Source organism: Schistocerca piceifrons, chromosome X, assembly GCF_021461385.2.
Source record: "Schistocerca piceifrons isolate TAMUIC-IGC-003096 chromosome X, iqSchPice1.1, whole genome shotgun sequence".
In the NCBI taxonomy this organism is placed as follows: Eukaryota; Metazoa; Arthropoda; class Insecta; order Orthoptera; family Acrididae; genus Schistocerca; species Schistocerca piceifrons.
The window spans coordinates 286,109,043-286,125,780 of NC_060149.1; the positions used below are offsets into that span (position 1 = coordinate 286,109,043).

The 16,738-nt window shown below is 39.8% G+C and overlaps 1 protein-coding gene across 3 annotated transcripts in view; it reads right to left on the bottom strand.

Moving 5' to 3' along the window:
* Window positions 1-8,359: 8,359 nt before the first annotated feature.
* LOC124722055 (vacuolar protein sorting-associated protein 26B-like) overlaps window positions 8,360-16,738 on the bottom strand; it is a 63,489-nt gene continuing 55,110 nt past the window's right edge. For 2 of the 3 annotated variants that reach the window (XM_047247250.1, XM_047247249.1), the window contains exon 6: window positions 8,361-9,170. In XM_047247250.1, coding sequence (XP_047103206.1) covers window positions 9,145-9,170 — 26 coding nt within the window. In that variant the 3' untranslated portion in view covers window positions 8,361-9,144. Of the gene's footprint in view, window positions 9,171-16,738 lie in introns of all 3 variants that reach the window. The other variant, XM_047247248.1, reaches the window with a different exon arrangement.

Below are 16,738 nucleotides of genomic sequence, written 5' to 3' on the forward strand. Positions count from 1 at the left end.
AAAGGTGCAGTTTATGAAACCCTTGTTTGATTGATTCTTGAGTATTGCTTATCTGCCTACACCCCTTCAATGAGAGATTTAATAGCAGAGAGAGAGTGCAAAGCATAGCACCACATTTAGTCATGGGTTTGATTTTTAAGCTCATCAGTTTCCAATGGCACGCACTATTAGAGAGGAACTATGCATCACAGAGATGTTTCCACGAAAATTCTGAGCAGATACATTCTGAGAAGAGACTGACAACATATTACTTCCACATACATGCATTTCACAAAATGATCATGACAACAAAAAAATAAAAGAAGTCTGAACACATACAGAGGCCTAGTGGCAGTCATTCTTACAATACAGTATTTTTCCTATTTGTGAAAACCGTCAATGTTCATTGTCCAGAACTGTTGGAATTCAAGGGATGAGAAAATCACTACATTATATTATCAAAAGATAGGAATAATAACTCTATAAATGATTAAATTTAAAATGAAATGTTTTTATGATAAAAATTCATGGTCCCTCTTTGTCTGAAGTTCTGTTGAGTCTTGGAGGGATGGAAGAGACAAGGGTGTTACAAAAATTATGGTATCACCCACCTAAAGCTCTTGAACATGACTAGAATATGGATTATGAAGGTTCATGTACATGCCTGTTTCAATTTCTAGTTACCATCACACACCGTACAGTGGTGTACAGGTTATAGATTTAGATATACAGTAATGATCAAATGTAGCTTTTGGTGTCAGCTAGCTAAAATTGCAACTGTGGACCACCCTTCTCCCTGCTCAAATTTCTCTCATTACTTCCAATATTGGAGTGAGAAAATTCCTTAAGTATTACATATGAGTTGCATCAAAGCAACATAAAAATGAAGAAATGAGTAATAGGGAGCAATACCTTTCAAATCATGCCTTACTTGACTGAGGTAACTAGGGGCTGCATTGTAAGTACATGATACTGCGGTCACCTGATTGCCCATACTGTGAAAGCAATTGGTATCTCAGAGGTAACAGCAAAAATGTGGGTGGGAAGATGTTGAGAGGAGGGCGAAGAAGGTGATTGTACTTTGTAAAGTGTATGGAGGCCAAAAACAACTAGGGACTTACATTGAGAGAGTTTAGATGCCTGTGTCAAGAATACACGCACAAATGTAGATCAAAGCCATATCCGCCAGTGAGTGTGATTACTGTTTGCCAGTGGCAATATGCTGTCAGCTCATATAACCATAAATGCGCACAAAATTGAGACACTGTATGTCATCATTGAAATGTGGCCATAGCATTCTGTCGCCAGTTCCTCCCAGCTAGTAAGTACCTGTGGGACTTTTTATGCCCTAAAGACAAAGATTTTTTTCTTTGGACAAGGATGGAAGATTTTCTTCACAGAGATAACACTCACTGCTGTCCAAAGTGCATTGTCGCCCAAGGAATGATAAGTTTGGTTGTTTGGGAGTGGGTGATTGCATCTGAGGTGAGAGAACTGGATTACTTCATCCACAATGGACTCCAAAGAATACATTCAGATACCAACTGCTCAAAATATTTAGCCAGCATATGAGATGCCTAACCAATCACTTTGTGCACGACAGCAACATGCATAGTCTAAAAAACAATTAGGCTGAATAGGTACTTAGATGCATTAGCATTTGAAACTGGCTGTAAAGTCTCCAGAGGTAAATCCATTCAAGCGTGTATAGGCAGTGATGATTCAAGGCTAAGTATTGAAACAGGGTTGTACTTTAACCTTCACAATCTTATTTCAGCCATGTAGGAGAGCATTAGGTGATTTTTGTAACTCCCTTGTCTCTTCCATCCCTTGAAAACATTGGACAATGAATTTTATACTAAAAGCCTTATTTCATTTTAATCACATACACAATTACTTCTTAGCTTTTGATAAAATAATGTAATTATTTCCACAGTCTTCCAACTACAACAGTTCTGGACAGCAAGGTTTCATTGTTTTCTCTCAGACTAGAAAAAGATGTAACTTTTAGTTTCTCATAACTAATTTTTGTTATTGTTATAGTTCCATAATGACGTCTCATTAAATCTCAGACAAAAAGGTTATTTTACTCATTGATTTTATGACTGTATTTTGACATATCTTTCAAGAATGAAGAAAAAGTTGCTCAATGGATTCCCATTTTTACTTTATGATTACATATTTCACATCAGTATAACTGAGCTCAAAATTCAAAAGCTTATTGATTCAACCCACATACAGCAAATTTATAAAATATATAAAACAGGCATTCTAGAGAAAAACTTTGCAACCAGTTGCTGTTGATAATTATTTATGTAAAACCATTATCAGCTTTAATGACATAAGTATAAAATCCTTCCATGTACAGAAGGCGTCAAAAATTAATTTAAAAAAAGTTGTTCACGTAAGAAAAATATGAGTCTTCTGCATATTTCAATCTTGATATGTCATTTTTTGACAAGTATCTATAAATGTAAAACAATACTATATTAAATTCTGTGTGTGTCATTTTCTACGTATTATATGAAATTAAAATTTGGAACATTAGAAATTCTGATTGTTAATTATTGGTATGACTCTTCCATGTAAAAATCAGCTTAGTGTTTATTATTGATATGTGTGTATAGGTTAGGTATTTTATTAACGAGCTACCACACAAAGTGGTGCAGTGGTTAAGATACAGGATTTGTATTCAGGGTGGCAGTAACTGAAATTTCTGTCCAGTTATTCAAGTTTCCATATTTTTTGTGGTTTTCCTTAAGATGATTTAGGCAGTGCAGGGAAGGTTCACCTGAAATGGGGGGGGAGGGGGGGGGGAGAGAGAGAGAGAGAGAGAGAGAGAGAGAGAGAGAGAGAGAGAGAGAGAGAGAGAGAGAGAGAGAGAGAGAACAAACCCACCAATTAATTCCCCATCCTAGTTTGCACTCCATCTCTAACCTCTAACCACTTTGTTGGTGATGGAATGTTAAATGCTAAACTTGCTTTTATTCTTCCTTATTCATAACCTCTTTCTGATAGATGCAATTGGAAATTCTGTCACTAAGTGTCAGATCTAGGGGTTCACTAGAGTAAAAATAAACAGAATAAAATCATTGATGTAATTTAATATTAAGATGTGACCACTTTGAACAAAGATTTTCTTTTTGTTTTGAAATTTCAGTTCAGTAAACTTATGTTGTCATCATAATGTTTTCGATGAAAGAGTATCCCAATATCAACAATGGTGGGTTCAAAGTCTTCCAGAAAATTTCACAAGATTTATGAGACTTTTTAGTAAATAATATGGCAATAGCAGATCTCACTCTTGTATATGCCACATAAAAAAATGCCTGGTGGCAATGCAGGAAGCAGACACTCATGAAGCTTGTCCTGTGACAGTGCCATCAAGTCCTAGGGGGTTTTAAACTGCTACATCAAGTGCGTCATATATTCTTTTGAACACGAGTGAAGAAATTAAACTGGAGTCGAAGAAGTGGGCAGATTCACACAAAAACAATGTGGAGTTAAGTTCAACAGCTGGAAAAGTTGTCATCAGCTTCTCATCAGCTACCTTTTCAAATAATACAACCATGACTGGTGAATATTACACCAATATGCCTGCCCAACTGGATGAAATAAAATAAACTTTTATCATCTTTCATTAGCACAATTCTTCAGCTCAGAAAAGTGCAGTGGTAGTAGGAAAACTGAGGAACAAATTTTTAGTGTATCCACCATATTATTTAGATTTTGGCACACACAATTCTTCATATCCCACCATTATAGAAAGTTGTACCTGGAAAATATTTTCAGTGAAATGAAGTAGTTGTGATGACGATGAATGAGTATCACCATATTATTTAGATTTTGGCACACACAATTCTACATATCCCACCATTATAGAAAGTTGTACCTGGAAAATATTTTCAGTGAAATGAAGTAGTTGTGATGACGATGAATGAGTATTTTCAGACAACCTCCAAATTTGTACGTCAGGGACAGGACATACATGAACACGTGTGCCCCAGCTGTGCCACTCATCCTCCCTATCCCAAGTGCATGGCACACATTCACAGTGGTTTTCTAGATGTAACCTCAATTTAAACCAATTGTCTCTCTACAGCTGCACTGAAGGAAATTGGCCTGGGTGAGGCCCAATGCACTTGAGCAGGTTCTAACAGGAAAACTATTGACACAAATTGCTTTACATGCACTCAAAATGTTGGGTGTTATTTTACTTTGTGATACAATTATTTCCCTTCAATTTACAATTTTCAGTATATTACAATTAATTTGGTTGTCAACAGCCTCCTTGGCACTTTTAAAAATGTAATTCTGTGTAATTCTAATTACTTTTTTATAAGAAAACTCCCCCCCCCCATGAACCATGGACCTTGCCGTTGGTGGGGAGGCTTGCGTGCCTCAGCGATACAGATAGCCGTACCGTAGGTGCAACCACAACGGAGGGGTATCTGTTGAGAGGCCAGACAAACGTGTGGTTCCTGAAGAGGGGCAGCAGCCTTTTCAGTAGTTGCAAGGGCAACAGTCTGGATGATTGACTGATCTGGCCTTGTAACAATAACCAAAACGGCCTTGCTGTGCTGGTACTGCGAACGGCTGAAAGCAAGGGGAAACTACAGCCGTAATTTTTCCCGAGGGCATGCAGCTTTACTGTATGATTAAATGATGATGGCGTCCTCTTGGATAAAATATTCCGGAGGTAAAATAGTCCCCCATTCGGATCTCCGGGCGGGGACTACTCAAGAGGATGTCGTTATCAGGAGAAAGAAAACTGGCGTTCTACGGATCGGAGCGTGGAATGTCAGATCCCTTAATTGGGCAGGTAGGTTAGAAAATTTAAAAAGGGAAATGGATAGGTTGAAGTTAGATATAGTGGCAATTAGTGAAGTTCGGTGGCAGGAGGAACAAGATTTCTGGTCAGGTGACTACAGGGTTATAAACACAAAATCAAATAGGGGTAATGCAGGAGTAGGTTTAATAATGAATAGGAAAATAGGAATGCGGGTAAGCTACTACAAACAGCATAGTGAACGCATTATTGTGGCCAAGATAGATACGAAGCCCACACCTACTACAGTAGTACAAGTTTATATGCCAACTAGCTCTGCAGATGACGAAGAAATTGAAGAAATGTATGATGAAATAAAAGAAATTATTAAAATTGTGAAGGGAGACGAAAATTTAATAGTCATGGGTGACTGGAATTCGAGTGTAGGAAAAGGGAGAGAAGGAAACATAGTAGGTGAATATGGATTGGGGCTAAGAAATGAAAGAGGAAGCCGCCTGGTAGAATTTTGCAAAGAGCACAACATAATCATAACTAACACTTGGTTTAAGAATCATGAAAGAAGGTTGTATACATGGAAGAACCCTGGAGATACTAAAAGGTATCAGATAGATTATATAATGGTAAGACAGAGATTTAGGAACCAGGTTTTAAATTGTAAGACATTTCCAGGGGCAGATGTGGACTCTGACCACAATCTATTGGTTATGACCTGTAGATTAAAACTGAAGAAACTGCAAAAAGGTGGGAATATAAGGAGATGGGACCTGGATAAACTGAAAGAACCAGAGGTTGTACAGAGTTTCAGGGAGATCATAAGGGAACAATTTACAGGAATGGGGGAAAGAAATACAGTAGAAGAAGAATAGGTAGCTTTGAGGGACGAAGTAGTGAAGGCAGCAGAGGATCAAGTAGGTAAAAAGACGAGGGCTAGTAGAAATCCTTGGGTAACAGAAGAAATATTGAATTTAATTGATGAAAGGAGAAAATACAAAAACGCAGTAAATGAAGCAGGCAAAAAGGAATACAAACATCTCAAAAATGAGATCGACAGGAAGTGCAAAATGGCTAAGCAGGGATGGCTAGAGGACAAATGTAAGGATGTAGAGGCCTATCTCACTAGGGGTAAGATAGATACTGCCTACAGGAAAATTAAAGAGACCTTTGGAGATAAGAGAATGACTTGTATGAATATCAAGAGCTCAGATGGAAACCCAGTTCTAAGCAAAGAAGGGAAAGCAGAAAGGTGGAAGGAGTATATAGAGGGTCTATACAAGGGTGATGTACTTGAGGACAATATTATGGAAATGGAAAAGGATGTAGATGAAGATGAAATGGGAGATATGATACTGCGTGAAGAGTTTGACAGAGCACTGAAAGACCTGAGTCGAAACAAAGCCCCCGGAGTAGACAACATTCCATTGGAACTACTGACGGCCTTGGGAGAGCCAGTCCTGACAAAACTCTACCATCTGGTGAGCAAGATGTATGAAACAGGCGAAATACCCTCAGACTTCAAGAAGAATATAATAATTCCAATCCCAAAGAAAGTAGGTGCTGACAGATGTGAAAATTACCGAACTATCAGTTTAATAAGTCACAGCTGCAAAATACTAAAACGAATTCTTTACAGACGAATGGAAAAACTAGTAGAAGCCAACCTCGGGGAAGATCAGTTTGGATTCCGTAGAAACACTGGAACACGTGAGGCAATACTGAACTTACGACTTATCTTAGAAGAAAGATTAAGGAAAGGCAAACCTACGTTTCTAGCATTTGCAGACTTAGAGAAAGCTTTTGACAATGTTGACTGGAATACTCTCTTTCAAATTCTAAAGGTGGCAGGGGTAAAATACAGGGAGCGAAGGCTATTTACAATTTGTACAGCAACCAGATGGCAGTTATAAGAGTCGAGGGGCATGAAAGGGAAGCAGTGGTTGGGAAGGGAGTAAGACAGGGTTGTAGCCTCTCCCCGATGTTGTTCAATCTGTATATTGAGCAAGCAGTAAAGGAAACAAAAGAAAAATTCGGAGTCGGTATTAAAATTCATGGAGAATAAATAAAAACTTTGAGGTTCGCTGATGACATTGTAATTCTGTCAGAGACAGCAAAGGACTTGGAAGAGCAGTTGAATGGAATGGACAGTGTCTTGAAAGGAGGATATAAGATGAACATCAACAAAAGCAAAACAAGGATAATGGAATGTAGTCTAATTAAGTTGGGTGATGCTGAGGGAATTAGATTAGGAAATGAGGCACTTAAAGTAGTAAAGGAGTTTTGCTATTTGGGGAGCAAAATAACTGATGATGGTCGAAGTAGAGAGGATATAAAATGTAGGCTGGCAATGGCAAGGAAAGCGTTTCTGAAGAAGAGAAATTTGTTAACATCCAGTATTGATTTAAGTCTCAGGAAGTCATTTCTGAAAGTATTCGTATGGAGTGTAGCCTTGTATGGAAGTGAAACATGGACGATAAATAGTTTGGACAAGAAGAGAATAGAAGCTTTCGAAATGTGGTGCTACAGAAGAATGCTGAAGATTAGATGGGTAGATCACATAACTAATGAGGAAGTATTGAATAGGATTGGGGGGAGAAGAGAAGTTTGTGGCACAACTTGACCAGAAGAAGGGATCGGTTGGTAGGACATGTTCTGAGGCATCAAGGGATCACCAATTTAGTATTGGAGGGCAGCATGGAGGGTAAAAATCGTAGAGGGAGACCAAGAGATGAATACACTAAGCAGATTCAGAAGGATGTAGGTTGCAGTAGGTACTGGGAGATGAAAAAGCTTGCACAGGATAGAGTAACATGGAGAGCTGCATCAAACCAGTCTCAGGACTGAAGACCACAATAACAACAACAACAACAACAACAACAACAACACAAGAAAACTTTAATTTTTAGCTTCTCACTTCATAATTGTGATAAAATGTTCTCAGATTGAAAATTAGATTTGTCAACGAATCTTGAGAAAGAAGAAAATAAAGGCTACATTAAAAATACAAACAGATCTATTTAACTTCCAAATAGATTCCCACTCAGATACATGTGGTGTACCTTGGTATGACTATAACAGCATTTCATTTTACAATTACTTAGTCTGCTATGAAAATTGCTTTAATAAGCAACATATATTACTGTACAGCTTAGTTACTTCCTCAACATATATGTTACATATCATTTCTCAAACATGCACATTCACAGTTACTGAGACAGTGGAAACTGAAAATATAACTCTGAGGCTCTCTTTGAGTAACTCTCTGCATAGTTTAACATTCTGCAACATGTTAAAATATTGTTGCTTTCACCACTTACATCTTGAAGTTCTAACATTCTCCGCAAATCAACAGACACAATATAATTATTCTTGACTCTTCCACGAGTATTAACTGCAATGATGACGAGCTAAAACATTATTTACTTTACAATTTCATCTTATTTATGTTCTCAACCAATTACAGGGCATAAATAACATATTTAGAATGAAAGAGAGATAAGCATAAAGTACAGACAAAGTAACAAAATATTGAAAACAATACATTTTCAATAAAACATACAGAACTCTTTCAAATAAAACAGAGAAAAACTACGAAAATACATAAACACACATAAAGGACATATCACATCAGAAACACTGCAAAAAGAAAGTAGTGCCAGACACTGGTATAAAATAACACTTCAAAAAAACTACTTTCATAAAAGGCTCAATTTTTCCTTTTTGAATCATGATGTCATTCAATATGTATATATTGAATCATAATGTTACCCAGAATGTATAAATCCCACTTCGAGTTATAACATTTCAACAGCAGCACTGATTTGATTGCTGTCTTTTCACATAACAAAATATTTAGAGAACAACATTCTTTTACTAAAAGCTGCTTTGTAAAAGACTATACAGACATTTCACATCTCCTGAAGATAATGGCACATATATGCAATACATCATACAAGAAAAACACAGTATTTGTAGGACAAAATTGATACATACTGCACACTGAATATAGTTACAACAAATGTGTGCTATGTACAGAGTCACTGAGTAATGAGAACAGCACTCCCAGTAGTAAATACTCGAAGTTCTTAAGCACAGTTACATATTTCACATGACCATGTGCATCAGGAATGGGAGCATGTGAACTTATCTGCATAGTACTTTACACAATCTGGCTTTTGTGCAGTCAGTCATCAGCCTTGTCACCATCAACAGGCGCTTTCCTTCTCAAATCATTCTCAGCACCTGACACTGTACCCTTGTCTTCGTCTTCTCGTTTCATATCTTCAATTGGTTGGTTGGAGGTGTGTTCCTGAGTTCCTGGAATTGCATGAGGCAGTTGGGGTGATGTCCTTGAGGATGTTTGAAGATTTTTTCGAGTTTTTTCACCCTTTCACCATTACGTTATTTCCTATAAAATGGAGAAAACTAGTTTTTAACTTTGATGCCAATATTTATCTGGGTAACGCACTATACCATTATATACTGATGCCTAGTATGAAGCATTCTAAAAGACAAATATTTAAACCAGTTTTTACACACCTCTTGTGAGAACACAAAATTAAGATCACTGCTAAATTCAAATACAGTTACTTCCATTGAAGTATCAAATCACTTGGCAGGTCTTACGTGGTCCTCATATTGGAAGTTCCTGTTGTTGAACTGCACTTCATGTCTATGATAGGGATTCATGTGAAGGACATGGGTAATGTCTTTGCACCTTTGTCTCCTTGATGTAGGATCATCACCCATGACTTTGGACATTACGGAGGATGCATTAAAGACTAAAGTAGCATTTTAATAATTTTTCTATTAGATTGACCTCCAGCACAGGTGTAAAAATCCAAATTAATGTGCTTGGTTTATAACTTATAGGTCAGTGTTTGGAGTTTTAACATTCACAGTCCTTACAGTCCTTAGTTTGGGCAGCCAAGTTCCATATGTATACCAGCTACCTTGCTTCATCAATTGTGGTGATGAACTGTTAGGTGTAATCCTCCTGAGCACCATAAGGTTGAAACGGAAACTAAGTATCCATTGCTATTTCAGCCTCAAGACCATGGATCAGGAAAAATGGCATGAAACCTGTGGTGTCCTAAGATTTGCTGTGTAGTTTGTGAAAATCACAAGCATCATCATACCTGAACATCTATCTTCAATGTCAACATACATAAAGAGAATATCTGCCAACAGCTTGAAATACTTTTCCACAAACATCAATCATTACACATGGTGCTCTATGCTCTATACCCCTTCTACAAGGATTCTGGCAATTTCTGGAGCTTTGGCACTCTTGATGACAGTAGTGGTTGATGTAGCCAGCGCACACTATTATCCATTTGTACCCATTTGTCAACTTTGAAAACCACTCCAAAAATTCAGTTTCATTCCAGTGAAAGGGAAGAACTACAAGAGGATTTGGTATCAGATGTCCTGGGGGCAACTGAGATACATGCTTCCACTGTTGACATTAAAGTGGCTTACTTAATGTCAGACAGATTGGTGGAGACCTGGTCAATGATGCCTACTTCTGATTCTGTCAAGGATATTTGCAAATCTGAGATGACATGATGGAGTATCGACAAAAATACTTCACTATGATGGGCCACAAAGGAGTTTTGATGACAAGCAAACATTTCCATCCCAATGGACCCTAATTCCATTTATACCATGTTCCATCTAAGAATCTGAATTCTCCTGTGACAGTTTCTTCCTTCATTAAGGCATCTGTGGACTTCAGGAATGCTGGATATTCATTTTGTTTGGCTGCAGTGTTTGTCAGTGCAATAATGAGTGGGTTATCATCAGCACCAGGAGATACTGTGAAGGGCAGTCGATATCCATGTGTTTATGCCCATTTCTGTATACCGTATTTACTTGAATCTAAGCCACACTTTTTTTCCAGTTTTTGTAATCCAGAAACCCGCCTGCGGCTTGCTTAGAATCGAGTGCAAAGTAAGCGGCAGTTCTGAAAAATGTTGGTAGGTGCCGCCACAACTAACTTCTTCCGTCGAATTATGTAGCGCTACACAGGTATGATTTGCAGGCACAAAGATAAATGCTGGCGACAAAACCCCTGCGTCAGTAAAAAAAAAAAAAAAAAAAAGTGGAAGACGAGCTTTTTTCACCGCCCCGAGTTTCGACCACTGCATTTTCATACATTATCCAACAAAGTAAATACAAATTCCATATTGTTCATCTTCGAATGTAGCAGCATTTCAGCGTACTACGAAAATTCGACTGGCAAGATTGTTTGTCTGAATTTTTTCCTACCTGGGACAAGAGATCATTGCTAATAAGAACTTTTATGAATTGTGAATCATATGCAGTATTCTCTTCACCATAAGAATAATACGAATATAAACATATTGCCTTGTATTCTTTCATGTTTGCTGCTATCTCATTTAAATCCTGTCTGCCTAATAAACTACGAAACTAGAGTGAGACAACAGCAAATGCGGAATAATATACATATCATGTCATGTTTATATTGGTATTGTTCTTATGCCTAATAGTGATACAGTCAGAAATGAAGCACAGCAATTGACAAGATTTTTAAATCTAATATGACTAATTTCTGTACAGAATGTAATGTACTAAAGAGGCATCTGCAAAGATTTTCAACCGGAGAAAAATTTTCGCTAAACGCTCGTTCAGAACATCTTCTATCATACGCAGTCCATTATTTGGTTCTTGTTGATCATTATCAAAGAAAGCATCAGTGTAAGTAATAGCAAATAGCAAGCAGTCTCTTGCCATTGTTCCGCTAATGAGACGATTCCTCTTTTTTTTTTTTTTTTTTTTTTAAGCGGCTGTTGTGCGCACAGAAGCAAGCCATGCCGCGAGCAGCTGCAGGTCGTAAACACTCATTATCAGAATGCGACAAACAATGCATGACACAGTACAGTAATGCATTTTCAGCTTAGAATGACGTGAACACCTATAATGGCACTTGCCAGATCAAAGAAAAATAAGCAATCAATTCAAACCAGACGAAGCACGTGATAAAGGAATGGTACCCGTATAAATGCGGACGGAGCACCTGATGCATAGCAATGGCTACATGGTAAAGCTTAACTGCTAAGCTTAAAACTCGAACCAAACTACTGTAGCTGTATCGTCATTCATTCGACCTAAACTGAATTACAATGGACCAACTTTGTTTTGATTTGGATGTGCGGCCTAAAACTCTTCTCTCCCTTGGAATTTCGAGTCTCGAATTTCAGGTGTGGCTTAGATTCGGGAAAATTTTTTTTCCTTGATTTCGAGTATCATTTCACAGGTGTGGCTTAGATTCAAGTGTGGCTTAAATTCGAGTAAATACGGTACAACTGTGCTTACGTATTCCTGAAGCTTTAGTGCACATCTTGCCAATTGTCCTGTGGATCCTTCATCCTTGTCAGCCACCATAAAGAAGGGTGCTCAGTCAGAACACTGAATGGTCTACCACATAAATAGGGGCAGAACTTACTGATTGCCCAAACAACAGATAGACACTATTTCTCTGTGAGAGTAATTCTTCTTGGAACTGGAGAGTACTCTTTCAGCACTGCATTAGAATTGTACCTTGCCCATGATCACTTAAATCATTGTGTAGTTCCATCTCTGTATTCACATAAAAAGGGACAGGACTTGGGAAGATTTCAGCATCTCCTCAACCATAAAGAAAATCTTTCTTGCTCCTTGCTTCAAGAATATTTGCCTTCTATCTGTAGCAGTTCTTGTAGTATCTATGTCATACAACTGAAATCATTTATGAAGCAACAGTAGTAGCACATTGGAAGAAAGCCTCTAAAGTCACTAATATTCTGAGGAGTTCGAAAATCTGTTACTGCTCTTACTTTTTTTGATGAAGAGGAATTTCATTTTTATTAACTAGGTGCACAAAGATTTTTATTTCTTGGGTGACAAAGAGGCACATTCTCAGATTCAGATGAAGCAGTTCCATTTACACATTTCAGCACAGTTGTCAAGAGGCTTAGATACCCTTGAAATATTTCAGAAAGCAACATCTTCATCCTGGTAACAATGACATAATACATTTAGACACCAGATTGGGTTGTCCATCACGCTCTCAAAGATGGCTTGGGTGTTGCGCAGACCAAATGGCCCATCTCTGAACTCAGAGTCAGTCAGGTACTATGAAACCAGTCACTTATTGGTCAGTCACATCAACCTCAATTTGCTAGTAGCTAATCTCCATATTTATAGTGAAGAAATACACACATAAAAAGAAAGTTTTGCATCAGCCCGGTTCCCAGAACTCCTGAAGATAGACATTGACTGTGGATATTGTATCACAGACGCAGTCCCTTTGACTGTCCAAAGATGTCACTAAACCCGCCCAAAGATGTAAACAATCATGCGTGAGCAGCGCCTATTAGACAAAGGAGGTCCGACAGCCGATCACTTCCAGTCATTCCAGCAGGAAGGAGGTACACAGCTCATGTTGTCTGTAGCTCATCCACGTCGGGGGGGGGGGGGGGGGGTTGTTTTGGGGAAAGAGACTAAACTGCGAGGTCATCGGTCTCATCGGTTTTAGGGAAGGACGGGGCAGGAAGTCGGCCATGCCCTTTCAAAGGAACCATCCCGGCATTTGCCTGGAGCGATTTAGGGAAATCACGGAAAACCTAAATCAGGATGGCCGGACGCGGGATTGAACCGTCGTCCTCCCGAATGCGAGTCCAGTGTGCTAACCACTGCGCCACCTCGCTCGGTAGCTCATCCATGCCTAGCCAGTCAATGCCGCTGTTTGATCGCGTCCACATTGTTACTTTGTGCCACAAAGAGCTCTCACCAAGGTAAGTGTCCACACGTCTGAGTGAACTAAAGCGATGTTGTTCAAATATGGAGGAGGTACAGGGAGATAGGAACTGTCAATGACATGCCTCGCTCAGACCGCCCAAGGGCTACTACTGCAGTGGATGACTGCTACCTATGGGTCACGGCTCAGAGGAATCCTGACAGCAATGCCACCATGTTGAATAATGCTTTTTGTGCAGCCACAGGAAGCCGTGTTATGACTCAAACTGTGCGCAATAGGCTGCATGATGCACAATTTCACTCCCCATGTCCCTGGCGAGGTCCATCTTTGCAACCATGACACCATGCAGTCATGCAGCGTGGTACAGATGGACCCAACAACATCCCAAATGGACCGCTCAGGATTTGCATCACATTCTTCTCACCGATGACTGTCGAGCTTGCCTTCAGACAGACAATCGTTAGAGACATGTTTGGAGGCAACCCGGTCAGGCTGAATGCCTTATACACACTGTCCAGCAAGTGCAGCAAGGTGAAAGTTCCGTGCTGTTTTGGTGTGGCATTATGTGGGGCCAAGGTATGCCGCTGGTGGCCATGGAAGTCGCCGTAACAACTGTATGATATGTGAATGCCATCCTCCGACCGATAGGGCAACCATATCGGCAGCATATTGGCGAGGCATTCATCTTCATCGACGACAATTTGCACCCCCATTTTGCTCATCTTGTGAATGACTTCCTTCAGGATAATGACATTGCTCGACTAGAGCAGCCGGTGTGTACAGCAATCTGGACCACCAACTCTGAAGGACTCACTGTATGGTGGTACAACATGCAATGTGTAGTTTTCATGAGGAATAAGAAGGGCAGAAATGTGGTGGTATGTTGATCTCTATTCCAATTTTCTTTGCAGGTTCCGGAACTCTCGGAATCGATGTGATACAAAACTTTCTGAGGTGTGTACTTTGCACCCTTCAGTGCAGTGCAGCCATCAGTGCAGTCCTACCCAGCAGCCATAGGGGCTGTCACACACACACACACACACACACACACACACACACACACACACACACACACACACACACACACCCTCCAAGGCGATCTGTTTCACAGCAAGAGCTTTAATGATTGAAGCAGAAGCTTCTCTTAAGCTGTGTGCTGTATAATGAATTGCAAATTCGCCGTGCTTGTTGCTTTTAGAAGAAAACTGCTGTGTTTTTGCTGTTCTGACAACACCATAAATTGTCAGTGTTACATTAGTATACAGCATGGGAGGTACCAACCGCAAAAAGCCAAAGAAGACTATAGTATGGCCAGAGGAGGCAGGGTGAGAGAAGACAATAGTGAGGAGGAGGAGGAGGAGAAGGAAGAGGAGGAGGAGAAGAGGTAATATCTGCTGGGGTATTTGGTGTTCATCTGTTATACTGGAAACAACAGAATAAAGACCTACCATGAACTGACTGATTAACTTCAATAATGTCCCAAGGTCACACCAATGGATAATGATACTAGAGACCTGGACATTCACTTTGAATGACCAGGATACAGTGAGGAAGATTATGATGGACTACCGTATTGGAAGAACCAATTAGAACAGCACTTCAGAAAAAAACACCACCATTTATGGATCTGATACATGATCTACCATGGAGGTTCGATGTAGAATCAGTGTGTCACACACTGCTGAACTGCAGATTTGCTGCCATGGTGAAACTACACAACTGAACAAACAAGAACAGACCACCATCATTTGTTCTGGCTGTAGATCCATCACAAGAAGTGAGTTTCAAGAAGGCTAAAGGAAATCTTCAAAGTGAAGAACCTCGTGGGATTTGACACCAAGATCGAGCCTCTCCCAGCAGGATTTGACGTTAGACACAATGTTGTAAGTGTCAAAAATAAGGACATGTGGCAAAATATTGTTACAATTAAGCAAAATGCATTAGGTGTGCTGGCAGTCATGACAGTTGTAACTGTACGCAGAGAGAAGAAAAGCCAACATGTATTCACTGTGGGGGGTCACATTGTGAGCTGATGTGGCTGCAAAGCCTTCAAAGCCCACAATAATGCTGGTGAAAAGAAACAAACACATTCAGAAGAAATTGCTAAGAAGAAGAGGCAGTGAAGAAGGCATAGGAAATGCACAACATTAACTCCAGAGAAGACAGTGCACTGGAAGCAGCCCATCAACCTTGTAGCCAGCTGGCACCCCCCCTCCCCTTTCTCCACGAGTGACAGTGGAAGGGGAGGCCAGCCCCCACAGTGTGGAGTCAGAGCAGACAGCACTGAGACACTGAGGAGATAAAGCTGCTGTAGTGACACCAGGTAGCCCAGAATCCTAAGACCAAGAACCTGGAGTGGAGCTACTGGTTAGGATCGAAGCACTTGCCAATGCAGAAGTGACGAGACTCTACAGCTAGCTTGAGAAGAGATTTTTGAACAGGATTGAGGTGGCAATTCATGCCACAGTGAAGGCTTTGAAACAGCGCAGAAGTGCACTACCAGTCCGAGCCTAGGTTTTAGCAGAGGTTTTCCTTTGGCTGTGAGGCAAATGCCGAGACTTCCATTTCTTCCACCAGCCAACAAAGGGTGTCCTCACAAAAGATAAAATAAATTGTGTCCCCACAGATGTACCAAATATTCTCTGGCCCAAACTACATTATTTTGAAAACAGGCCCCAACATCCCTATCAGCAATGGAATGAAGATGATAAAAAAAGACAGTCCAAAGTGTCAAATTCCTGACAATAGGTATATATTTTTGGTAATCAATACATAAATGCCACATGCAATCTTTCTTCTTCACGAACCTTCTGACAGCCGAATAATGTCTTGCAGAATTTTCTCCACTTCCATATGATTTATTCATTATTCAGCTGGAGCCACCATACCGAAGTACTGACTTAAGAGGGATATGACACCCAGTGTTGCAAATTGTGTTTCACATTAGATTGTTTCTTTGGTATTGCCTGTACTCCAGACCTGAATTGGTGCAGAATGGTCGATGTTTCTTAGTCATTCTGGGACCTATTGGCAGCTCATAGTAGAAAATACCTAGGGGTTGTCAGTAGTCGTATGATTCTCCATAAATGACACCGAGTTGACCTACCTTGACTGGTTTGTCTATTGCTACACACACACCCTTCACGGCAGTTGCTGCTGTCCATGGCAACTGGTGACCCAAAGCTCTCGTGGGTGAAGGTTATGACTGTCACTGA